The sequence below is a fragment of the Nelusetta ayraudi genome, unplaced genomic scaffold (genome assembly GCF_046127955.1).
Source record: "Nelusetta ayraudi isolate G7.1 ecotype Tasmania unplaced genomic scaffold, CSIRO-AGI_Nayr_v1 ptg000002l, whole genome shotgun sequence".
Classification (NCBI taxonomy): domain Eukaryota; kingdom Metazoa; phylum Chordata; class Actinopteri; order Tetraodontiformes; family Monacanthidae; genus Nelusetta; species Nelusetta ayraudi.
The window spans coordinates 10,810,112-10,836,481 of NW_027466052.1; the positions used below are offsets into that span (position 1 = coordinate 10,810,112).

At 45.3% G+C, this 26,370-nt stretch overlaps 1 protein-coding gene across 4 annotated transcripts in view; it reads right to left on the minus strand.

Annotated features, from left to right (window-relative positions):
• The window catches only part of kiaa1549lb (KIAA1549-like b), a 50,555-nt gene that overhangs the window by 15,962 nt on the left and 8,223 nt on the right, over positions 1–26,370 (minus strand). For 3 of the 4 annotated variants that reach the window (XM_076023563.1, XM_076023558.1, XM_076023555.1), the window contains exons 2-8: positions 11,508–15,521; positions 11,274–11,389; positions 6,349–6,568; positions 5,955–6,088; positions 5,164–5,332; positions 2,494–2,553; positions 109–260 (exon numbers count right to left, since the gene is read on the minus strand). In XM_076023563.1, the coding sequence (XP_075879678.1) occupies positions 109–260; positions 2,494–2,553; positions 5,164–5,332; positions 5,955–6,088; positions 6,349–6,568; positions 11,274–11,389; positions 11,508–15,521 (4,865 nt within the window). The remainder of the gene's footprint in view (positions 1–108; positions 261–2,493; positions 2,554–5,163; positions 5,333–5,954; positions 6,089–6,348; positions 6,569–11,273; positions 11,390–11,507; positions 15,522–26,370) is intronic. The other variant, XM_076023569.1, reaches the window with a different exon arrangement.

The following is a 26,370-nucleotide window of genomic DNA, read 5'->3' on the forward strand; positions in this document are numbered from 1 at the left end:
AACACTTATGTAAGAATCCTTAATGTGTGTCCTTTTTTTTTTGTTGCTCTGGAGCCCAGGGAGAGCCAGACATGGAACTCCCCTGGGGCCGTGGAGTCAGTCTCTCACCTGGACGGTGTAGCTGCCGACAGCTGCGGCTCTTCTGAAGCGAGTGCCCTGCTGACCCGCCAACACAAACAGCTCGGCGAGCCGCTGCTCCATCAGACTGGCGAAGCTTTGGTACTGTCCCTCCAAGCTGCTGTCGTCCACGTCCTGGATCACTTTAAAGCAGAGGACGAAAGGAAAGAGGTGGTCACATGGTTTAGGGGTGAGGGGAGGTGTGGGGGGCGGGGGGGTCGAAAAAGGAAATGGCATTTTTTTTTGTTTTGTAGTATCTGAACCTATGTATATGACCTGATCTGAACTTAGCAGTGACCCTGCTGCACTCCTTCACTAAGGGCGTCTCTGTTTCCATATATGGCCTTTTTGTTGCTCACTGCCATCAAATTATAACCAGATGGTCATTGGGGGTGCAACTATGGAATGTATACATTCTCCCCCACTCCTAGCATCATCCTCCCTGGTTGCTGGGGGTATAAGAGGTGATGTGAACAAAGGATCAATTGGAGTTGCTCACATCTGGCCAAGAGACATCCCCAGGCTTCCTAGGTGCCTGTTTGATTTCTGACTTCTTTGCAATAAACCAGTTTTTATACAACCAAGTCAGTGTCAGTGAAGACTCACTCGAAGCCACCTGAAGAATTCACCACAGTTTAAAGGAAGTTGGACAGAGCAGAGAAAGGGACGAAGGACGACCCCGAAGATTAAGCGTCCGAACGAGCCGGAGCAGCTCGCCGCGTTAATCTTGTTTTGAAGACTTCCTGTCGCCTGGCGGTGAAGTGTCATCTAATGCAGCTTTAATCTGTTGTGTTTTTATCAAAGGCGCAAAAATCAATTATCTCTGCTGTACATCTTGTTCAGCGTGAGCACATTTCATTATCGGGGCGACCACCTTGAACCGGCTCGGCTACTCGCTGCAGTCGGAGCGGGGTTGCCGACCGGCTACCCAACCTCTTCCTGAGAGGGCCATCCATTATGAAGTGAAGCGCTGCATGTGCCCTTGAGGAGGATGAAATGTATTCATGCTTTCATTCGCGTAGCATAATAGAGGCAGCGCAGAGTCACCGGTTCCGAAGTGCCTCATATCATGAAACTGATGTGTAATGTCTTTGAAGGTCACATTGCGCATATTTTCATTCCAGGTTCCCATCCAGTGCAGAAGATTGGGACAACTGATTATCCCAGTAAAATATGAAAACTTTATATTTAGCCCGCTGTTTGCAGCCTGCTGCAAATCTCCAATTCATAGCCTCTTTGTTGCATCTTCTTTATGTTTGAAAGGAGACAAAAAAAGCAGACAGAGTTGAGCCAACGCCTGGTTGGCTGTAGTCACAGCCCTTTATGACATCGCAAAGGGTTAATTTCCAGAACTGTGTTTTCTGGAAAAGACTCAGTCCTGGGAAATGAAACAAGCAACTGAAATAAAGAATGGATTTGTCTCATTTTCCGAGGGAGATTATCGTTCCAAAGTATTGGCAAATGAAATTCTGCATTATATGAGGCATTAATATGTGACCTTGAACTTTGGCCTTTAACATTGTTCTCACTATCAAAATTCAGTTGTGAAGAAAGAATGAAAGTTATTTATGCACCATCTGTTGGACTGAAGAAATGCAATGAATAATCTAAAAGCAGATACTTATTTGATCTTGTTTTGATTGTATTTTCTAAAGTTGTGAAAGCAATTTGAAGATGATGTACTTGTGCGTCCGCTTGAAGATCATCCATCCATAAGACAACACAACAGTGGAGAAACTTTTTAGTTTTCTCAGAACACCGCTCAGTGCCTCCACATTCTTTGCATGGTTCACAAAAAAGATTGACACGGTCTCTTGGCATAACCCTTCATAAATCGGCACAGATAGATAACGCCTTCATCATCATCATTATTTATATCTTTTTGAGAGACAGGCTCTGTGTAGGCAGGGAGCAGACTGGCTGGAGCTGCAAAAGGCAGCAGTGACAGAGCTGCAGCGGATCAGCAAAGCAGATGTCAGACTTTGCATAAGCATCTTATCAGGACCCTCGTGTGAATGTATTCACACAGATTGCTCTGTGAGATAAAATCATGGTGTTAAATTTAGAAATGGCCCTTTTCCCAGGAAAGCAGGACTTCTGACTTGACTGACAACGTGTCAGAGTTACATGGAGAGAAAAAAGTAGCAGCAACTCCAGTACCAAAACATAAAATATAAAATCTTTTGCTTTTGATTCCTTGCATGTTCTTGTACAATGAGACTGAAAAACCGATGGATAAGCAAGATTTAAGAATCAAAATGTTGTTTTCAATAAAAGCCAGGGATGTTTGCTGTGTGTGTGTGGATTTTTATTTTCTAATTAAAATTAACGACTTTGCATGACTTTTGAAAATTAGAAAAACAGCTGTATTCTTACCTGTGATGACCCAGAAGTCTCTGGTAGCAACAGACGTGTTAAGATTGTGGTATTCCATTGCTATAGGGAAATAAAAAAGCAGCATGATCACTAGTTTGAAAGCTTAAAAAGCAGGTGTGAACTTAAAACAGTTCCATCATACTCATTTCATGCAGAAGTTCCATTCACAGATTCTTGTTTTTGTCAATGATTTTGAAATTTGATTTTGTTTTGTCAATACAAAGCGAGTCAGCACGATCGGTAATAGTAAGTCTTTGATTTATAAAAAAAATAAAAAATAAAAAAAGCAAAACAACACAGTGGAAAGTCTTGCTTAATTCTTTATCTGAAAGAAAAAAAACTGTTTGCAACCTTGACAAAACAGTTTATTTTTGGTTTCTCTGGACTGTTGGACCAGTCGTACCTGCCACATTTGTAAAGACAGAACAACAAAGAGGCTGTAAGGTTGATTCCGTTTCCAATCGACACCATGAGCATGGGTGAAACCAGCCCGTCTGTGCTATCACAAAGGGCTCATTTCATGATCTACGTCTTTTAGTAAAATCAACTTTTTTTTTTGAATTCCTAGGGATTGAGAGAACGATAAAACATGCTTCAAAACTTGGTGAAAACCACTCGAGCGCACGGTGCCTGTCTCGTGGTTGAGGTCTCCATTCAAAGTCTCGAGGAAAGCTCTCAGGCGCAGGAGCTCCGCTCGTCTCTGCGCTCTGTAACGTCTGTTTTCCGTCTGATTAAACTCTTGCTGCTGTAGACTGGTGCAGCGTATGGGAAAGGGGAATATGGAGGCAGATAGGGGGTAATGCTGTAATGCAAATGCATGTGGAGCCGAGCCGTGACCGGGTGGACGGAGGCTGGGTCGAAATGGCCTGCGTTTGCTCCCCGTGGGTGCGGAGAGGCAGAGGGGCCAGGCGTGAGGTCGCTGTTAGAGTAAGAATTCATATTCCACATCGGCACTCCAGTTCTCATTTCCATTCATTTGCTGGGGCCTGAATAGAGACGTCCACTCGTATCACACCTGAGAGAGTGCTGAGGAGTGAACACAGCTGAGTGAGTGCAGCCGTGCCGCCTGCGAACGGCCCCCAAACAGCCCCAGGACCAACACAGTGCTCGGTGCCACAAACAAGCACGCACGCAGCGTGCGGGTGTGTTTGCGTGTGCGTGCATGCGGGCGGTAGTACGAGAGCCCCCTGCTGTTAATTATTTAACCGCCAAAATTGGCTTTGATGTGAGAAGGCGGCCGCTGACAGCATATGCTCACACTTCCTGCGAACAGTGAAATATCTCCAATGGCAGCGCATCAAAACAAACAGGAGTCACCGCCGCACACTCACTCCTCCTCCTCTCGCGCCTCCGCCTCACTCGTTCTTTCCCAGCGCTGCCCGCTCTCCGAAAAAGTCTCCTGGCTGCGAGAAGTTGCCCTACGCAGCTCGCCCGAGGACTGACCTCGGTCCAAATGCAGGTCGAGAGGAAAATGCGTTTTACCAGCGAGCCTAAATAACTGTCGGCGACGCCGCAAGTCGAGCTCGAAGAGGTTGAGTTTGAACAGGCCAAAACGCAGACACATGCTAGCCTTCTACTTTGGGGTGTTGTTGGAGCTTCCAAGGTACAACATCGGGATTCTTCAGAAATGTTGCTCTCACGCGGCTGACGGTTGTGACCCCATGTTAGCGGTCAGGGAGCTACACTGGAGTTTGTCGGCCACGTCTAAACCGTGTGAGAAACCTGAAGTCGGTTTCGTGTCAGTGACTAAGTTCACATGCAGAGCTTGATCGAGCCATCCTCAAAATTCAGTTTTCTCATCTGATCGGACTTCTCTTGTCCCAGTTTACATGCAGCTGAGAAAATCAAATTATTGGCAGGAACGTGTCCTCCTCCCCAACACTAGGGGGCGAAATCAGTCTTTTCAGAGTGTTATTTTTTTTCCCGCCTAACCCCTCTAGTCGCTCAATAACAAAGCAACTGGAGCGTGACACAACACCGGTGTTACGTCCGCACTGGTCTTCAATTTAACGAGTCTCAATCTGAGTTCTCAAGCGCTGATTTTAGTCAGACTAAGGCGTTACTTCAGTGCACTTCAGTTGTCAAAATCGGACATGATTTTCAGTATGAACGCAGATCGTGAAAGCGGTGCCTCACAATCCTTCTGACTTTTTGGGTTTTAAGCAGAAGGTGTGCGAAAAGTTGCCACAGTACTAATTGTCTTGCGCCAGGCCAAGTGTTCATAGTGACGTCGCTCTCTGATCTTTGGATGTCGACTCTTTGTATCATTACGAAGCAGAATTCACCAAGCTTTGGATTGTTCACCCACTAATAGGGAACCTGAGCTGGGATTAGACCGTCGAAAGACAGGTTAGTTTCTCCCTTGGTCACAAGGGCTTGAGTTCAAATGTCGCTTGCGTACATTTCCCTTAAGGTGGCGCTTTATTTGAACGGCTATAATTTTGGCCCTCAAAACCAAACATAGGGGAATGACTCTTAAAAGGGTGTAAGAAACCTCTATAGATTCTCCGGTGGGCATAAAACATTCTTCACCTTCCCCCACACATGGAGAACAAATCTCCTCCCAACCGATCACAATAATTACTTTTGGCTTGCTGTTTGTCAGCCGCCGCTGAATAAGTCGTGTCTTACGGGCAACTTTTTTTTTCGGAGACGCAAATTGTAACTTACGCTCAGCGATGACAAGCGGCGGATAGAAGAGGAAGTAGCCCACCAGCTCGGCTGACAGCTGACCGAGGAGGTTCGAGGCAATGGTGCCATTAAGGAAGACAGTCCCATTCCTCACAGAGTAGACCAGTGACACAGCCGGGGAGGACGCAGCCTGGGAGACACTTAGCATCTTGGAGGGAGAAAAAAGAAAAAGGAAATGTACAGGCTCCGGGGGATGAGAGGGCACAGCAGAAACATGTGTGTTTGTGTGTGTGTGTGTGTGTGTGTGTATGTGTGTGTAGTACAAGTATAATGCTTCAAATTCTACAGGGAAGAAAATGGCAAATCATTAAAGAATCGTTGCCATGTTTCATCCGTTAAATTAGCTTTAATTCTATGCTACACTTTAATGTGGCAGCTCATTAACTTTAATACAAACATTGGTTCTCCCTGGAAAAAAAAACAAAAAACAACCCCCCCCCCTCTCAGAGGCAGAATACGTATAAAGGCAAATGCTGAATGCGCTGCAGGACACTTTTTGCACAAAGCAAACAGATTTTCCACCAGCTGCAAAATGACAAAACAACATGCTAAACACGGCCTTTTGCGGCCGGACACAAACCAGCACCAATCATTGGAAGTACTTTGATCAGTGCCGAGCGAACGCTACACACCAGCCTGTTTTGATCTGTCTGGGTGCGATGGAGCTGACCCAGGCAACACACTGCACACCTTCAAAAACTGAAACAAAATAGCAAAAAATGCCTCCTACACAGTGCTAAAAGTGTAATAAAGCTATAACAAGGCTGTACCTGCACGGAGAGCCTGCTGTTGGCGTTGAACACTTTAGCCTGCGCTTCGGCAAACACCTTTTCAAGCCTTTGCTCCATCATTTGAGAGAAGCGACAGGACCGAGGATCATCTCCAGCTCCCACAAACTGCAGCACTGGAAGGTAGAAAGGGAGGGGGGGAAAGTCTTCTATCAAAGGCCTTGTGTGCTTCTGATAGTTTTGGCTCTTTTTTGTGTGTCCTGAAGTATAATTATATTTCATCTCAATCCTCTGATGCATCATCCTTTTTTTTATTTTTTTCATTGGATTTTCCCGAGTGCATAACGACCACGTGACCACATCAGTTGAAGCCCCGTGCTGCTTTCTGACTTAGTTTTCTCGACCCCCCCCCCCCTCTGACTGAACACTCGCTGACCTGTTTTCAGCTGGAAGCTGCTGGCCGGCCTGGCTCTCCACGGCGCCACAGGCAGAGGCAGCGCTGTGACCAAGGGGAGGTACTGCCGCAGGTCCGCGATCAGCTTATCACGCCCGTAAGATTCCAGCCCTTCCAGCACCACAGACGGGGGGTAGACAGTGTCCCGCCCGGTCACGTGATACGCCACAGTCATGTTGGGGGAGCCAAACACGGTCTCCACCTGAGAGGGGGAGGAACAGAGAGCGAGACGTGATTGAGGATGTCGGTACTCAAAATATTTCAGTCAGTGTTTGATTAAAGCTTTTAAGGCCACAAAATAATTGGTGAACACTTGTTTTTGAAAGGAAATACACGTGAAATGCAATAAACTAGTTGGCTTTAGCTTGTGGAACTTGTCTCCATCACGCATCGGCTCATAAACCCCGAGCCTCTTCCTCGGCCCGTGTGTTTTAGTTACCAGTTTAACTCCAGACGATATCCGGAGAATCACAGCAGGGAAATTTGACTGTTCACAGTATCCTTAAGACTATCCTTGGCCTCATGACAATGTAGAAGCAGCTACGAATTAAAGGGATAATTGGTAAGTCTTTTTTATCAAACTTTTCTTTGCTGCTTTTATTTGGCAACTTCCGAAATCTGAAAAAATGCAAATGTATTGATGCAATTTTATTTCAAGGCTGCAGTCGAAAAATGTCTTCCTCTCTTCCCCATGAATACATCAACACATTCCTCCGTACAATAATAATATAAATGTAATAAATAATAAAATGGTCCCAACATAAAGCCACTTCTTCGAAACGTCTGCGGATGACCCCAAATAACCCAGTCCACATTCTAGTCTATATATTTCTGCTACTTTGACGCCGGCCTGAATCGATAAAAGCCGAGACTCGTCTCAGCCGTTTGAAGGTCCAGGTGAGATTCGTCCTGCTGACTCATTTTCAAACTGCCGTGATTCACCGCGACGCTTGGGCGGGAAGTAGCTGTTGATAATGCAGTTAGTAACAGCAACTCGCTGTCTCAAGTCAGACTCTCTCCCCCACTCACCCCCCCCCCCCCCCCCCCCCATTGTGGCGCCCTTTGGATATAAAAATAAATAAACAATATACGGCTTCAGAGCCATGGTCATGCATTCCTTAAAATTGTATGAAGGCATGAAAGATGGTCAGCAAAGACATAAAATATTCATAGGAAAGAAAAAAACAGGAGGAGGTTGACCAGGGCCTTTAGACGGGATCAGAACATCGTGCCAGTCACTCATATTAACTCCCAGGCTGAGTGACAAGATATTGAACGGCGGCGGATTGATGGGGCACTTCGGACCGGCTCCCAACTACTTGCTAATGAGCGCACGAGCAACAGGAGAGTGATTAGCGAGCGCAGACGTGTGGAGGGGAACGGGGGGAAGAGGGGGAGGGGGGGCAGAGTGAGGGCGCACGACGAGGGAGGCGTGGGGGCGACTGTTAAACAGGGAGCTCAGGCCGGCTCCTCCACGGCTTACACAAGAGGCCCGGTTACACAGGTGAGTCCCGCCTGTTGTGTAACTCGGGTTGTGTTGGTGAGAGCTCGATATTGTTTGTTTTTTTTTTGTTTTTTTTTAGCTGAAAACGGGCGGCAAGGGCACGACGAAAGATGGCGTGGATTGGGGCGGATGTTCTGTTCGCGTCAAGATCCAGCGGCCCGAACACTGAGAGGCCAAAGTCTCTCCGGGTAGCTGAGAGTCACCCTCACAATTCGCCCTTGTTACGAGCTCTATGAAAAGAGCTCTTTATCATCGCTTCATCCTCTCAGGCTTCAGCCATGTGAAGGTGGTATTAAAAGATTGCCTCTCCAGCGAGCCGCAGAGCGCTGAAACATCCTGCACTTTATCTCAGAGAGGCTGAAAGCCTGCTGACAGATTAACCCAGCGGATCTCGTCCACCTTTTCGGAAAGTTTAAAATCACACACTTACACTTACGGGGCAAAAAAAAAAAGTTTGGTTTTATCCTCTCTCCCTTTTTTTTTTTTAAAGTTCCAAACTGTTGTTGCACTGCGTTTTAGTTCATTTGTCCCATTTCTCTTCGCCTTTTTTCCATCACTCTCCTCTCGACCCTTTATAACCTATAATTAAACACAGAGGCGGTTTCCTTTGCCGGCAGCTCGCTTCCCATTGGACGAGAGAGAGCAGCGCTGCAAGGAGGGAACCAAGCAAATGTTAAGATGGGTGACAGAGGTGCAGTGAAGCAGGGAATTTCCCAGGACAGTGGAGAGAGCACTTGTAGAGAGAGCGCTGGCTGACCTTCACGCCGGCCTCACCCTCAATTATCCATGAGACCCACAATATGGGAAAGTGCGCACAAGTGACGACAGGCAAAGTTCGCAAAACGCTCAATTCCACCCGTTTTCCACTCACCGCTATGTTTGCGGCGGATATGTTGACTTTTCTTCTAACCCATGTAACCTTCCTGGAGATTCACAGGTGGGAGAAAAAAATCTACCAGTAGATGCATCCAGTGGCCGTCGAGTATAAAAGCATTGCAACAATGGTAGACAAGCATAATGTTTCTTAGGAGCGCATTATTCACACAAGCGAGACACAGAGCTCAGCGATCTTCTACGCTGAAGCTCTCTGACACTTTATTTCTATTTGTAGCGTGTCAAAAAGCAAAAATCTTCGCACATTTATTTCCTTGGCAGGTTCCACGGAAGGTGACAATTAAGTCCAAATTAAACAAAAAAAGAGTTCCCGCACACGTGGCCAACTTGGAGAATTTATTGTGACGTTTGGGTACTAGACACTTTTGCAAGCAAATGTTTGTAAATAGGAGTGGCTGTATGACACCGACCAATATCTTCCCCACATGTCTGAGTATAGAGAACTTAAATATTAAATATCAACAATATCAAAAATACAATCAGTGGAAGCAGCATCAATATACAAATATAAAGTACAATGAATACATATAATAATACTAAGCTGTCGTGACTGCATGCATTAGGTCCGAATCGAAGGTAATGGCTAATGATCACAGTCAAAAAAATTAAATAAAATATATGATGTAATATTATATTATAATATAATGTATAATATAATAACAAATTCTGCAAGTTGGCCATGTGTGCGGAAACGACCTTAGACAAGCAGGTCTCTGAAGGAAGCCTTGACGTGGCAACTTCTCAGAACATGGAAACGCAGACGTGTCGAATCAGTGCAGTTGTTGCCTTCATGGGCACAGGGCTAGGAGGCATACACTGGATTATTTTGGCTAAAAACATTGTGCAACTGTTGCCTTTTCAACTGAAAGTGTGGATGGTCCTTTTTTGTGTTGGAATCCATTAAAGCAATGTGTTCCCACTGGGTGGAGTTCTTTCTGTCTGTGAAACTCCATGACAGTTAGGTGGATTAGGAAATGTCCCCAGAGGCTCCATTGATGAGTGGCCATGTGGGATGAGTGGCAAATGGGAGAAATTTCAGTTTTGAGGTCAACGATTCCATTAAGAGAAAGAGGAGGAAACCCAATTAAATTCAAAACATTCCAATGTTTTTTTCATATTCAGCACATCTCTCATCATCTCCACAAGCTGCTCATCTCCAAGCACAAGTTGTCTTGATCTTTTTACACACAGGCACTAGCACATCGACTTAAACTCACGATTCTGCTTTTTTCTTTTTTTTTTCTTTTCTTTTTTTTAAATAATGCAGGTCCTAACAGCAGAGACAAGTTCCGGGTGTACAGTCAAACTGAGAGGAGCATTAGAGGCTTACCAGAGAGAGGAGCTAGTTTTGGCACAGTGGGAAGCCTGATTGGTTCCACAAATGGCTAATCCAGAGCCATAAAAATCAGTGTCTGTGTGCGTGTGGGTGGAGGGGGGGGGGGTATCTGGATCTGTTTCTGTCATTATTGCAGCAGGAAATTCTGTTCATGTTGACAGATCCTGGGGATTTTGTTGTTGTAATTCTGACAAACTTAACGCAACAATTACCGTCCACCGTGCAGCTACGGTTCTAATCTACGTCTTGTTTTAGTGTCACAGCAGTTGCTCAAACATGTGACACCAGCCACTTCCAAGTGGGACACAGTCAGTCAACCTAATTTCTATATTAGTCCACATCTCTTCTTGCATAGCCTAAATGAGGGTCCTTGGTGGAAGTGTCTAAGTCAAACCCTGACATTTCTTAGTGAGAGCATGAACAACAGGAGGGAGGCAGCAATTTGTTCAAAGCTGCTAGATAATGATAGAATGAATAATAGTTTTACCACTGTGGAATGAACTCACCGCTCAGTGTGGTTATAACACAAAGCCTCAATCTCTTCATGATATAACTTAGATATTCAACCCTGCTTTGGTAACAAGGCTCCTGAGACTGTACAGCAAATGTTCTTGTACACATGACAACAAAACAAATTTGTTCAAATGATTTGTTTCAAACTTCAAAAACATATATTAAGAGGTTAACATCCAATGTCCTCGGCCAAAAGCGATAAGAAAGATGTGGATCTGGTCCCCAGGCTGTGCAGGGTGGCTGCCCCTCAGAATAGGAAATTTCACTGTTCAGCACTGTCTTCATAGTCACATTAAAGCATTCTCTTGTTTTTCAAATGAAGAAGTTAGTGTCAATGTTTACAGAGAAGCACTTGCATGCATTTTCAGATCTCATATTGTGATGCAAATTTCCAACGGTCACAGCTTCTAATAACAGTAAAACAGTGCAAATGTAGCAGTTAACACAACAATGAAAACAAAAACACAGATGAATGCACAGAGGTTTCAAATTCCTTCCAAATATAAAGGAGATGTTTCAAAAGAAATACACTAAATTTAAGGTTTACTCTGGATCGCACACAGTGTGTGTGATGGTACCTTTGACTAAATAAAAGATCAACTTTAGTAACATCACCTGCACCTCTGTAGTTATAAGTTAGATTGGCAGTAGCAGTCTGACCTGAGCCTGGGCTGAACTATCATTCAGAGCTTTTCGGAGCCCCTGACTTAGTCCCCTTCGCAGGTTCTGCCTTTGAATGCTGTCCAGTCTGTTTCTTCTCACATAGATGGAAACAACTGAGAAAGACATGGAGACAGAAAGACAGACACAAAAAAAAATCAAAGAAGAGACACCAGACAGGAGAGGTTCGAGAAATCACAACATTTGGAGGCTTGCGATTAAAGTTATTGTTACCTGTTTTCACCCACAGTCTCTCCGTGATGTTGCACTGCTGTGGAGGAGTCTCAGTGGTGGTTGTAAAAGGGGAAATAAAGATGGGTGTAGAGACCCTTGGGGGGCTTGTTCTGGGGACAGGGGGTGTAAATATCCGTCTGCTGGTCTGAGTCCTCAAGAAGGTTGAGGTTGTTCTCTTCCAGGTAACCGCGGTGGGTTGCAGTGTGGTTGTAAAGCGCATGGTTCTCGTGGAAGAAGAGGTGGTGGTGGTGGTGGTGGTAGTGGTGGTGACTGGGATAGGGGTTGTGGTTGTTGAGGCGAAAGTCGCAGTGGTCAGCTCGACTGAGGCGGTTGTGGTGCCCTGCTGAGGGAGCAGAGGTGATACCTGAGATGTCCTCTCAGTGGCGCCAGCAGAGAGAGCGATTCTGATGGACTGAGAGGGCCCGAGACTGGACTGGACCAGGACTTTATCTTTTGGGAATGTGAGCGCACCAGCGTCGGACAAGCCGGCGGTTACAGCATCTGTCCCCGTCTCTGCAAGGACAACAGACGACGAGGTCACATCCCTAGCATCAAGCGGTATGGTTGGATTTGATGGCGAGGATGAAGGCATGACTGGAGCTGCTTTTACAGACAGTAATGCTGACGATGTTGACGGCACAGCGTCCTCGGGGGAAAACGTGCTCGGCTTGGAAGTCAGTAATTTACCCGATGGTAATGAGGTTGATGACGATGGATCTTTAGAGGAAATCAAACTGATTGGTTTGGGCAAATCTGCAACATCGGTGAATGATGGTCGTGAAGACCGTGGCCATGGATGCAATGAAGAAAAAGATGGTGATGATGCCTGCACCGGTGGGAGAGATCGCCCTCTTGTTACTGGATGACTGATGTCATTAGTGTCAGAGAATCTCAGTGCAGCATTGTTTGGTGTGACTGCAGTATAAGAAGCAGATACAAAGGAGGAGTCCCAGTCTGCCCGGGATGGGGTGTGCTGTTCGCTCGGATGCACCAGTGTGGGAGTAGGTGTTTGTGATGGTAATAAAGAGTCAGTAGGTGTGTGAGAGAAAGGCAGAGGGTCATCTAAGCCCTGAGCGGAAGGAGCTACAAACACAGCAGATCTAATATTAGTTGGGGACAAATTTAGGCTCTTGTCTTTGGTCCATGATGTTTCTGTTGTTAAAGATGGATGCTTTCCAACTGTTGGGTGAATTGAATAGGATTTACTGTTGGCCAAAGTTGGATCAGATGAATGTAATGTATGCATGCGATGCCCTTGTCCACCTTCAAGTTGTGGCAGCGTGTGTGATGATCCATCTGCTTGTGAAATGGAATTTGCCCTTTCAAAACCAGCAGATCTGCTCTCTAATTCAGACACAGAGCTTGTCAAAGGTACAGGCACGGAAGCTTTCCACTTTGCATGTTGTGCCTTTGCATTTGTGCCAGCACTGAAAATAGCTCCAAATGCGTCGCTGCTCTTCTGTTGACCAACTGGGGAAGTAGGTGTGGGCATGGGGACATTTGGTTGTGGGCCAAAATAAAAATTTGATTTGTTGTTTCTCAAACTGGTAATTAAAGCTGGAGAGTGAGAAGTGGAGCCTGTCCTCAGTGCTGGGATCATTTCAGCCCAGGGGGAAGCTGAGGGTTGCTCATAACGGCCCACAAAAGCTATATTGTCTTTGCCGGGCGGAGTTTCCAATGTGCCATCAAAAGTTACGGGAGACCGGGGTTTAACACCGGAAGGTTCTTTCCCAGAAGCTTCAGAGGCTTGGTTTAGTACAAAGACGTGTTTTGTAGTCATGAAAGATGGAAACTCGGGCGTGGAGTGTCCTGATGGATTACCCCTCGTCTTTAATGCACTGACTCTGATTAGAGTCAAGTCCTCTCTCATGCCGTGAAAAGGAGATGAAATATTTTCAGCGTTTCTTTGTAACGCCTCAGCGGGCATCTTCGCGGATGCCACATGAACACTAGAGCTTGGTATTAGATCTCCACCTGTAGCCATTTCCAATTTGAAATTGAAAGGTGTACTCTGGGCAGTGAGTTTGGGTTTTAAAAGAGCAGGGATGTCAGGAGAGGACAGGCTCTGGGGAGAATTACCGGGAATGGTATCAGGCTCAGGCGTTGTGTAAAACTTGAGCGGAAATGAAGTTAATGGTGATGCTTTTGAGGGGGTTATTTTAGAGAATGCAGAGGCTTTTAATTGGTTCACAAAATGAATCTCAGTATTGGCAGACGGGTATGTGCTATTGTGTGTATAGTTGCTGAGGAGCAAGGGTGATGCAGATATGGGTTGAGTGGATTTGGTGAGGCTTTCGTGAGGCCCTCCTAAGCTTATATCCCGTGCTAACCTGACTGCTGGAGATGAATCAGGGGACAGTGACCCTGTATTGGAGGAAACACTCGTTTTGGGCAGAAACCCACCGGAAGGAACCTGATATATGTTCTCGGCCGATCCCATTTGTGTTCGAGATTCCTTTACTCCTCCATTACTGAGCAAATGAGGTGATTCTGATGCAGCGACGGGTGCATCCGTTCCGGTGACAGAAATCGAAATGGATTCCCATGGCGACTGTGTGTGTGAGTGAAAGCCGGTGGAGTGAGTGTGAGCAGAGACAGATGTGCGCTCTGATTCCACTGTCGCCTCCCGGCTGTAACTTACATTAATAGCGTGAGCTCCCGGGCTACCATGGCTAGCTGCCGGGGGTAAATCACCGGGATTAGATATATGCACTGAGGACACTGAGCCGGAGCGGAAAGGTGTTGGTTTTGCGATCGCGGTTTCAGAGAGAGATGTTCCGACTGCCAGTGATAGCGTCTGATTTACAATGTGTGAATTCACGCGCACCGTGATTGCATCTGCAGCACCTTTGTGAGCTGATGTCTGACTATCTGCATGTGCCGCACCATTCCGCATCTGTTGTGTGGCATGAGAAAAGGCAGGCGGAAAGCTGTTAGGATGTGCAGACAGCCGTGCTGATGTGGGATTTTGCAAAGCCTCCAGATGCCTTTGAACAGCTTGCGCCTCCTCGTGATTGGTGGGAACCGAAGGGCTAATTAAAAGATTATCGGACGATGCAGAGTTCACACTTGAGTTCTGGTTTTCGGCTGTTCTCTGTAAAATCTGACGAGGACTTTGTTGATGGGGAGGAGTGGACTGTAACGTGCGTGCGCTTGTGACTGCTGCATCGATCACGCTTGCGCTCGCGTCCTGACTGTGAGTCCCGCTGACTTTGTGGGTTTCATCCACTGGCGAAAATGAGTGGAGTTCTGTCACTTTGTCAGCCATCCTCACGCTAGTGTCTGTGGGAAAGTGCGGCTTGTTTGTTGTGCTTTGTATCCTCTCTGTGACATCTGATAGGTCAAAAACCCATCGAGCGCGGGCATGGGTGGTTGTTAAAACGTCGACCCATTCTGGATACCCCGCTGTCGGTAATATGGATGTGTTTTTTCGCAGAGGGGAAAGGCTGAGCTCATTCTTTCGACTCTGAGGTGGTGAAACAGATTTGTTTACAAAGGCAGCAGAGGGCTGGAGAGGAAATTGAGGCACCGCGGGGGACAACCGAGGGGAGTTGGACGGAGCCGATGCAGACATTGATGACGATGAGGTGGATGACAAACGGGATGGCCTGGAGACAGACGGTGTCACGGTGACAGTCGGTGTCGCTCGCCGGTGAGGAAGGCTGGGAGCCAAACCTGAGCTGGCAGGGGAGATTCTTTCTCCTGCGGATGAGGAGGACATCTTTGAGCCATTGCTAGAGCGTTGAGAAGGCCATTGGGTGGTGTGGGTCTCATCCTTGGTGACAGTTGGCGAGGTTCCACCTTCATCCAGGCTCGCTGGATGTTTGACAGATCCCGCCATGACCGTTAAGACAGAAGAAAAGGCAGGCTTCCCTGGCAAGCCTTCCGCTCCGCCGTCTGAGAAAGGCACCACCTCCGCCACCGACAGGTCTGCCGGAGGATGAGCAGGAGTGGCGGTGGCTGCGAGATCGGTTTGTAGCGACGAGGAGCCAGAGGCATCATAGGTGTTTCTTTCTGTTGGCGGACAAGAAAATAACATTAAAAAATAAAAAGGTTACAGTTATTTACAACAGAAAGATTTTTGGAATCAAAAGAATGCAGAAATTTACAGACAGATTGCACCAGTTTTGCTAAGTCTTATCTATATTCTATCTGAAAGTAGAAAAGAAACACACACACACACACACATACATAGAGGCTTAACAAGCGAGAGATGGATTTTTTTTTTTTCTGTTCAACTATTTTTTTCTCAATCATGTCTAAATCATGGATGCTGGATCAACATCCACAGGCAGGTCTCCCCAAGAGCTAGAAAAGCTTTGAAAACACCAATCCCAACTCCTCCAACACCTTTAAAAAATAATTGAAAAACAGTGCACGATTCAACAAACATATAAGACACAAATATCACTTCCTCCTGCTTCAGCAGTTTTCCAAAAATGTAAAAGGCACAACAAAGCACCAGTCGTGCCAAGAGGCTGTGACGGGAAGCAAACAGCGGGCTAAACATGCTGTTTTCTGGAGATCCATGAAGGTTTTATCAGAGGTGCAGGAGTGCCACTGACATCCAGGCTGAAAATGAAAAGAAATTGGGTAAAACACTGGACCATTAAACTCCCCAATTAGATGCTAAGCAGCAACATCTTTAATCCATTGGGTGAGGTGAATTGCCTCTTCAAATACTGGCATGTAGTGGAATTATGTCTTTCCTCTCGTCCAGACAGCACACCAAGGACAGACTTTTATGTATTCCCAACAGAGCGGGAGAAGAAGGAAAAAAACCAACACATCTTCAAAGTGGAACAAATAGAATTATTCAAGAGATGGCAGCTGTGTGCACGGGCGCGGCTAAGATAAGGCTACTTCTAAAAACACAATGGGCCAGAGTCACGGTGTTCTGTGCTGTTGGAGAAACGAGTGCTCGGTAAAAGGCAGAGAGGGAGACAGATACGAACGCTGTTTGTGCTGCCGAGAGGTGACACGGAGTTGCCTTCCAGCTAGTCGTGCTCTCACTCTCAGCAGACTCCTGGCACATTCATACAGCAGCGGGTCTTTTGCATCCATTCATAATTGCATCCCTGCATGTGCCCTCCTCTCGAAAATGTCTCTCAAGCACTCATATGTGGAGCAAGAGGCAAAGGAAAGACGACACTTGCAGAGAAGTCAACGTTTGCTCAGATGAAACCACACAAATCACACATATTTACCCCAGTGAAGATTCTGAGAATAACTGAGGTCCTTGAGTCTGAGATTTCTGAATTCACACACATGACGCATGGCCTGAGGCACCGGGCTGGAAATGTGAAGCTTTTTTTTTTTTTTTTTTTTTCTGTCTTCAGCTTATTGCCAAACGTGAAATGAGAAATGAAATGGGATCCAACACACAAAGACTTAGCAAGTTCCAGGTCACTAAGGCTGAACGTATTTTTAAATGTCACCAGTATCCCAGAGAACTGGCATAATGCTGTTTAGAACCTGTTCATGGAGGAATCAATCTCTGAATTTCGCTGCTATTCATTTCACAGACTCCCTTCATGCGGCGGAAATAATACCAATTAATTTCTTTTCTTAAATTAATCACTAATGTGCCGAAATGTGATTAGTGGAATTGCTACACCGCCGCTCTTAATCCGTGCTTAAAAAGCGGTGGCACAAAACAAAGGGTGGGAATAAGGGGGAGGCAGATTTCAGCATTCGCAGAGGAACGAGGATGAGAAGGATTGATGCTTCAAGGCCACAGAGAGGTCAAGCAGTCCGCCCACCGGGTCATCACGATGACAGAGAACTTTCCGGAAGCACCTCCTCCTCTCACGCTGGTAACATGAACCGGGGTGCATGAGACAAAGGCCAGCTTGAGGAGAGGTGTCGGGGCCCACCTGCAGTCAGCCACCTGCTCCGAGCAAAATAAACAAAAAAAAAAACAAAACATACCGAACAAAAACCAGCAGAAGGACACGACTGTCTGCAAGCCTCAAGGCTGACAGTCGCTTACGAAAAGAAAGATGTTCTCGTGATACCTCATACAATCCACTAGAGCGGTTCATCGTCGGCATGACACCGTCAGTGGAACTGGGCTTTATATATGACATGGTGGGCAACCTAAACTTTTCAAAAGCACAAAATATAGTAAATGATAAATAAAACAAGACAACAACTCTTTTGAGACTTGTGGCGACATCCACAAATGAAACACAAACAGGTGCACTGTAAATCATGGTGAGAAAATGAAATGTTTTAGAACCTTTTGGGGGAAGACGGTTGATGACGCAGTTCTATGAAACAATAATACATGCCAGCATTAAACCTGACGCTGGTTTTGTTGATGCAACATCTACAAGATGTCACATCGACACTCGCACACGTTGGCCTTGCGCCCCACCGCTTCCTCCAAGTCACCAGAACAAGTGCACGACGCTGCCGTGGCCCCCTTTCACCGCAACAACACTTCTTCTTTTGCTTCCAGCTGCTTCTGTTCTGCTACCTGGTGCAAACCGTTAAAAAATAAATAAATAATAATAAGTCGGAGGCAGAGTCGAGGCGGACGGAGGCCTGGAAGCAGCGAAAGAGATTTCACAGGTCCAGTTAGCCGCTTCCCGGGAAGTCTCTCTCATTGCCTATGTTTATGAATATGGCAGTTGCTCCAAGCTGTTGTCGTGGCTAAATCATGAAAGGGAGCTCCGGTAGGAAGTGGAAAATGAAGAAAAACAGTCTGCATGTCTTGGAGGGGAGAATTTCGATTTTTGAAAAGAGGGCAGTGTGAACTGTGGATACGTTTCACCATCAATACACCACAATGTGGAGTTTTTTAGAGCCGTTTGTTGTGTCTTCTCTGCTGATAGTTGATGGAAAACGGCCGAGGCTCAGAGAGAAGTGAGTCTTTTTCTTCCTGTTAGCACCAAAAAAAAAACCCACACCTTTCCCTTGACACGTAGCTTCTTCATCTTGTTTCAGCACAACACACCAGCGCACTGACTTCAGCGTTGACGCAGCTCAGCTCACATCCTTGCACTCTGTCCACTCCTATTAAGGCGATTCTGCGTGGACGGAGGCCACGTCCAGGGTTGAGCAACGCAGCGATACGCGAGGAGACAAGACTGACACACCTGCTACGTCTTAAAGGATCCGGTCGCTCCAGCAACTAGAAACACGGCACTCCGATAAAGGCCGACGCTGCATAACTTTACACACGTGTCTGTGTATCCCGGTAATATGACGGTACATTAAGTTAATGTTCCCGCTGAGTGTGTTTTACACTTCCTGAGAGCCGTCATTCAGGGCTTTCAGCCAGCTATTTGGAAGGTGACTGTGGACAAATTGCTGCCACTCCTGCGTGAGGCATTGTAGCGTGTATGCCGCATCCAAGCCCAGAGAATGGACAAACAGCAGCCCGACTCAACTGAAGCCTCGGCCTCATTATGTAAATTAGAAAATTCAAGTGTCGCACCACTTCGGGATGGAAGCATATTGAACTGCTTAAAAAATCAACATGCTACAGCGGTGGAAAGGAATCATGATGAAAAGATGCTTGACTATTATAATGTTTCTATATATGCTGACGATCTGAAAGGGCCGGTGTGTGAGATTCAGCTGAGTATTAAAGTATGGAAGTACAGTTCAAAACATTGTGAACGTGGCAAAATGATGTACCACGTGATCTCACGTCTACGTTGTGGACCTGCTCTTTGTGGACCTGCTCTTTGTGTAAATATAAATGGCCATTATTGGCAAATAAAAGCACAGAAGCATAAATCCAGTAAATCCAGCAGAGCTGGTCCACGACAACTCAAAGCGGCGCAGTATCCCGATCAGGTGATCAGTTACACACATTCTTTTTAAACCTCTGCATTCAGCTGATCATTCCATCCTCTGCATTCTTATGGCCCTGTTAATGCCGCCTATTATGTTACGCAATCCTGCCGACTCCCCAGCATGCACCTGTGGTCTCTTGCTGTCCCATTCCCTTTACAGTCTATGTGACGGATCATTTATTCTTTCGAGAAATCCTCACGCTCACCGTGAGCAAGTAAATGGAGACAAAGTCTCACTGCCAAATTTGTGCTTTCAGCTATTTAAGATAAATTATCATATTTATGCTCAATAAATGCATTGAATCCAATCCAAGAGTTGTCAGAAAGCCAGTAGATCTTTTTAAATGTAACCCACTACTGCTGCTACTAGTAGACAGCCTGGGAAATAAGCTGAAACGGCACATTTGATATTTGCAAAGATGGTCAAGTCATCTCAGAATCAGGAGAGGGTTCTTCAATGTGTCTTTCAAATAGTGCCCGGCCACTTACTGTCCAAGTAAGAATAACTACGACGCTGCCAACAGAGTTAACACACCGACGTCTACTCATCTTAAAGCTTAAAGCTCATTTTACTCTCATTGACGTGTTTTATATTGTGACTTCACACTCTAATATCAAAGTTTTGACAGCCAATTTGTGAGATGAACAGCAGAAAAAAGTCTAATTAGTTAAAGTGAAAAAATTCATTTCATTGTGAAAGTCTTGAAACGTCAGCTCAAAGAAAATCACTTATGACGAGATGAATAATGGTGAAATGACAGAACAATGAGAGAAGCGCATAGATTTGTTTTTTTTTAAAAAAAATGCTTTTCCGATGGACCGTCTAAGAAAGCTAAGACCTTTTAGAATTTCACTGACTGAGTGGCCTGTTTAATATTAATCTTAGAAAGAGAGCACAGCGGCATCATCAGAAGTTAAATATAGCATTCCTTTTTATTTTTCGGAGATGGATTGCCACAGGCGTCTATGCTAAAGGCTAGGTAATTATAAAACTTTGAGAAACAATTTATTAAAGCTGTAGAAAAAAAAAACACTTCCTTTTTTTTCTTTTTTTTTTTAAATCCCACCCAAGGAAACATATTGTTTATTGTAAAATGAAGCTGTGTTCAGCCGTCACTGGGCCATCTGGGAGGGTGGGGGCAATAAAAGCAAGCTGTAATTACTAAGAAAAAGAATCCAAATACATGTGTATATTTTTATGAATGTAGAGTCACGCTAATTCATTCTGAAGATAAAGGAAACCATATTTCTCAGATTAGCAGCAGTCTGCTTCATATAAGAGAAATAGCATGCATTTCATCACAAAGTTGTACTCTGATCCCTCTGTTCATTATACTTTAATGTCATATAAAAATTTAAGAATATTTTCAGGGTGAAATACTCCTTTGATGCATGCGGCAGTCAGATGAACCTCACTGAGGAGGAATGTCAGGACTGGAGGATGACTGGAAGTCAGACAGTTATAGGATACTGCAGGCAACTGAACGCGCTCCCATTAAACCCTAACCCAAAGCAAGGCAGCTTTCACTTCAGCGTGGGACCCAGAGGCAACGTTGGTCTGTGAGCTGTCAAGGCTGAAAGCAGGAAAAAACAAATCCCTCCCAAAAAGACAAAAAAAACAAAACCAACAGCACAAGGAGCAGAGATGAAAGGTAAATACGTGGGGAAGCATCCCTCAATGGCAACCAATGAATAAATGCAATGACAGTGTGTACATGTTTTATGAAAAAAAAACATGTAGAATGTCCTCAGACTTAGTAATACAAAGCAAGCAATCAAGGTTGGAAAAGTTGCACCTAACTCGACACCTCGCAGCCATTATGTGTTTGGCTGCCTGTTATAATGAACACCTGAGCTTTCAAAAATCCCTTAATTCAAGTGCAGCGTCAACATGTTCCTATGTGTCTTTGAAACCACGAAACAAAGGTTGTTTTACATCAGTGGCTCTGGATGCAAAATGACAAGATATAAAGGCAGAGACGTCAGTCGCTGAAGCGCTAATGTAAATGACCCTGAGATACAATCTTTCACACTCATGGAATTCTCCGTTTCGTCAGCATCCAATGAAAAGCATTTTTTCCTCCATCCAAGCATTCCCGTGCCTAATCAGCTTCCCTCTAGTATAGAATACGGGAATCAACATCTGAAGGGTGAGCTGCTTTTATGAAGCCAGAGACAAAAGTGCAGAGGGTGAACAGGGAGCCACTGCGAGCCTCGCTGCTGCCTCAGAGATTAGCGTGGCTGCTACATTAGCGGCTGTTTCATCAGCGCTTTGTGACATATTCTTGTTGAAAAAGGAGCAAAACACAGCCCCCCCGAGACTCCACCCAAGACTCCTCTCGGTGAGCAACAATGTTTGGCTCGGCTCCTGACTGCTTTTGCCAAGAGTTATGTAAAAAAAACAAAAAAAAAACAGGAGTTATTAGTGGTTAGCTGCGTGTCAGTGCTATGTGGCAAACACCTCCGCTAACCTGCACCGAGATGTAATATGTAGCTGTGATTACCTGGTTGAACACAACCTCCTCTCAAACTCTCCGATATGAATCCAAGGGACAAAGAGATCTTTATGGCATTCCGGGTTACAGTCCCATATTTACTACACTTCATATTCCTGGCATGTGCACTCATGAAATAAGGAGGTGCAGGAGAGCAAACTGCAGGTTTGTGGTGTTTCCACCCCCTGGATGCACACGGTGGAGGCGTTCCCAGTCACTGGCTCTGCATTTTGTTCAACAAGCGCACCATGCAGCGTAATCCTGCCAAGAACTGCACACTATCCCCCTGACCTTCAGGCCACCAAAAACCTCTGCGCTCACCACACGCGCTGAGATGTGTGTTTACTGAACGGACGAGGGAGGATAAAAAATATTCCTCATTATTTCCTCTCAAGACTTTTATGTAAGAATGAGTATGATTTGAACAAGTCAACTAAAAGTAAAACATTGGTTGTGCTTGAACCTGAATATGGAACAAGCAAAGCTTGATAATATACAATAAATAACGCGATATTGCACACGTGCAAAATTGAATCAAAATAAATAAAACGTAAATAAAAAGGAAATACAAATCGTACGCCTCTTTTTTTAATTTTCAGCATTCTGACTGAAATTTCAACAGTGACCTTTTTCCACGGGCTAATGACACATTCAAATAATAATAACAACGACGAACCAATTAAGTAATAGTAATATCCTTCAATGAACATACCGTCCTGATTGAAGCGCCGAGACACACAGCAGAGTGTTCAGGGATTAGTAGTATTAGTGATACATGCACTGTATAAGACCGGCACGCCAGTTCTAGTATTGATTCAGTATTGCCTCGCGGGCCAAATGTCATCACACTTCAGGCCAGGGTTGAGAGTTTGACGCCTGTGCTTTAAACAGGTCCCTTCCCTGCTGGTTTTAGAGCTAATTTCCCTCCGCTGAGGTTCGTTATTCAAGGGAGGGAGGGCCTGACGGTCATTGACATGCCGAGGTTGTTTCACCACTGGGTTGTGATGTATGATAAATATGCTGTACCCAGATTAGAGCAGCGCCGTAGAAATTGAAGAAAAAAAACTGTGCTTTCGCAGAGTGGTGGAGAGGTTCTCTCTTCTGAATACAAGAGGCACGTATGTGGTGCGCTGGTCACCGAGGCAAACGGTCTCCAAATTTAACACAGGGAAAGCCTCTGTTAGAAAACACTGCGGTCCGGACCGTCAGAAGAAGTAACCTCCTGCTCACCTGTGGCAGAGTGGGCTAAAATAAAATCTATATTCTGCTGCTGCTACTCTGGTGCCATCGCTGGGAGGATCACATGGATTTACCTCAGACATTCTAATTGGGCCCTCAGAGAGACATCAGAGGATGTCAGAGCTGATCCTTCCCTGTGACAGAATGGTGCGACCTGCTGCAGAGTTGTGAGGCCGCAATTCTCCCGTACAGCAATTTCAATTTTGTGCCATCATTGTCAAAGCAATGACTCTGCCGTGAAAACCAGGGGGGCCTTCTCTCTCTCTCTCTCTCTCTCACTCTCACTCTCACTCTCTCTCTCTCTCTCTCTCTCTCTCTCTCCCTCTCTCTCTGTCTCTCTCTCTCTCTCTCTCTCCCTCTCCCTCTCTCTCTCTCTCTCTCTCTCTCCTGCAAACGTTCGCCACGTAGAAAAGTGAATTTAGCTGTTTGGGAATATAAAGATCAACTCCATCAGTGTGATACACTTGCAGACGGTAATGGCACCTTCAGGGGGAATGATTTCACCTTCCTAGCGACTCGTGCGATAAGACCCGGCGCTCAAATTCATGAATTTATTCAGGAGGCAAAAAGTGATAATTGGTGGGGGAGAAAAGGTAGAAAAACTGCAATATTTACACTTGTGCTGTGTGTAAGTTCCCCCGAGGATTAGCTAACGAGCGACTAAAAGGCCCCTCACTCAGAGCAGAGAACGTGAAACCAGGCAGTGAGTCGGCACGCAGGCTCGGCCTGTGTTTTTTCGCCTGCGGTGCTGCGGAGGTTAGGCGAGGCGACAGGAGGATGGAGGGAGAGGACAATGGGGGATGAAAAAGGTGGGATAAGCCTGTTAAGCTTTCAGAGATCCCACGTGAAATCCCCGCTTCAGTCGAGTGCAAAAATGTCAAAATGTACAATCGCTAAGCTCTCTAATCTGGGGTCACTACATGCCGGAAGCCACCAATTCATTTGCTAAGATTTATTTGCCATAATTCTGCCGGCATCATACGCTAAACAGCACGGAAAGTTTAAACATTAAACCAAAACCAATTGGTATTTTGGAAAAGACTCGGCCTTAAGACACTCAAAAAACTTTCGTCTGAAAATCCTCGGTCATTTATCCACATACATATATTGACACTGTCACGGACGAGAAAATGGTTCGCAGTTTGCAAAAGGAATAAAAATGTTCACAGGTAGATGGACTCCCTTTGTCGACTTTGAGGGTTTTACATGAACACATCTGAGAAAATTCTAAATGACAAAGATTTTTGTGTAACTGCACATTTTTGGCAGAATTCAAAATTGTTGCTGAAGTTTCACAATGAAAATTACAGCCTCGGATGATCCTCGGTGACATTTCAAACCTGTACGCGGTAGGAACCTCGGCAAAGCGCCAAAAAAATGCTGGCAGACTCAACCCTCCGCAAGGAATTTCCGAAATTCCCTCAATTCAAATCTCATTCATCCCAGCTGCAATTATCTAAACAATGCAAGAGGGGGTTTATGCACAAATGTGTTAGCTCAACTCCAGGTGTCCCAGTAGCAGGTTTAGCCGCTTCTGCTGCATCCAATTAAGAAGCATTTACATTAAATATCCACACGCAATGGTGCCTCCTTTAATAACGGCGCATCAAGTGAACAGTGACAAAGACAAGAAGGAAAAAAACAGGGGAACTGGAAAAACTGCTCACTCAATGATGACATCAGTCTTGTGTTAGAGCAGTCATACAAGCAAGGAGGATTAGATGAAATACTTCTGACAAGTAATCAAAGAGAAAAATATAACAACCATTCTTGACAGCAAACAAACGCAAACAAAAGACGTAATTCTCATAAAATTCTCATAAATTCTCTAATAATGACAATTCTTACGAAACAAGATTTTATGAGAATCTTTATTATGCGCTTCGCACCATTCAATGGAAAGACCTACAAATCGCAATTGTACTTTGTCGAAATTTTAGAAATATTGCTTTTTTTTTTGCGAAAAACTGTCATGGAAACGCAGCTAGAGAGACTCACGAGTTGTCTGCTCAGAATGGACAGAGACAAAAAAAAACCTGGTTTCCTGTTCTAATAGGCTGTAATGTCGACCTGCTCTGGGGTTTTGTGAATTCACTCCGACAAGACAGCCGGTGTGAGAAAGATGTGAGCGAGATCAGGTGTGACGTGAGAAAACAGGGATTAACCCCAGGGTGGCCTTTATCTGATGGGATTTACTGATGGGAGGAAACATTTGCAGAGTGGCGCTGCAGTCTCCTGCTGCCTCCGGAGTGGGTCACTCCGTCCACCGGTCCGATTCCAATTTTGATAGCTGTCGCTAATGTGACATCATCGTGTTTAACGGCCCGGCGTAATACACAACAGATAAGTGAACAGGTATCGATCTTTTGCAAATTCCCTTCTTACCACTAGACGCTGCTGAACGTTACACACTGGCTCACTCTGTTGCTGCAGTGGTTCACACAAATTTACAACATTAACATGACATTTGCTTTAATTTGTCCTTCTTTTCTCTCGCATTCCGAGGAGCACAGCAATGGCACCGTTTCTGCTCATGACAGCCCTCCAACACATTGTGCCAGCGAGTGGGCGGATAATTTTGGTCTGCAATGACACCTCGTCCTGATCCGCGGTAGTGACGTGACGTCATTTTCAAATACGACAGTTCCCAATCAGAGGATTTGAGATTAGTCAGTGTCCCACTTTGGCACTTTTACTCACGACCAGTTTCTACTGTAGGTGAGCAGGTTTCAACTACGAGCTGTGAATGAGGAAGATATCGTTTTAATCGGTGTCCCTGACGTCTTATGTAATGACATGGGGTCAAAGCGCATGTGCATTTTGCTATAGAAAGTTATAGGCTCAGTTGGTGTGTGTCTGTGTGTGTGTGTCTGTGTGTGCTCTCTATACTTGAAGTCTCCAATTTGGATTATGCCAGTGACGCTCCGGCTCGGAGGAAACAGCCCGGCTCATTTTAAGGCCGACGGAGGAATTTCAGAGCGGTGCAATAATCACACTGGGCCAATAAATGTATAGTTGGGCAAAAAAAAAGTATTTGGCAGTCAACGATCCTGCTAGTTGTCCCACCTAAAAAGATGAGAGAGGTCTGTAACGTACACTTCAACTGTGAGAGACAGAATCCAGAACATACAAAAAAAATCCATGAAATCACATTGTATGATTTTCAAAGGATTGATGGAATAAATGAACATAATATTGTGACTGTGTATGACTGATGCTGTTTGAGGATTTTTTATGATTTGATCCCATGTCTCTCGTCACAACCTATCCTTTGATCATGTCTTGAACTTTGAGGGATTCTAAAGACTGCAGCCACTTCAA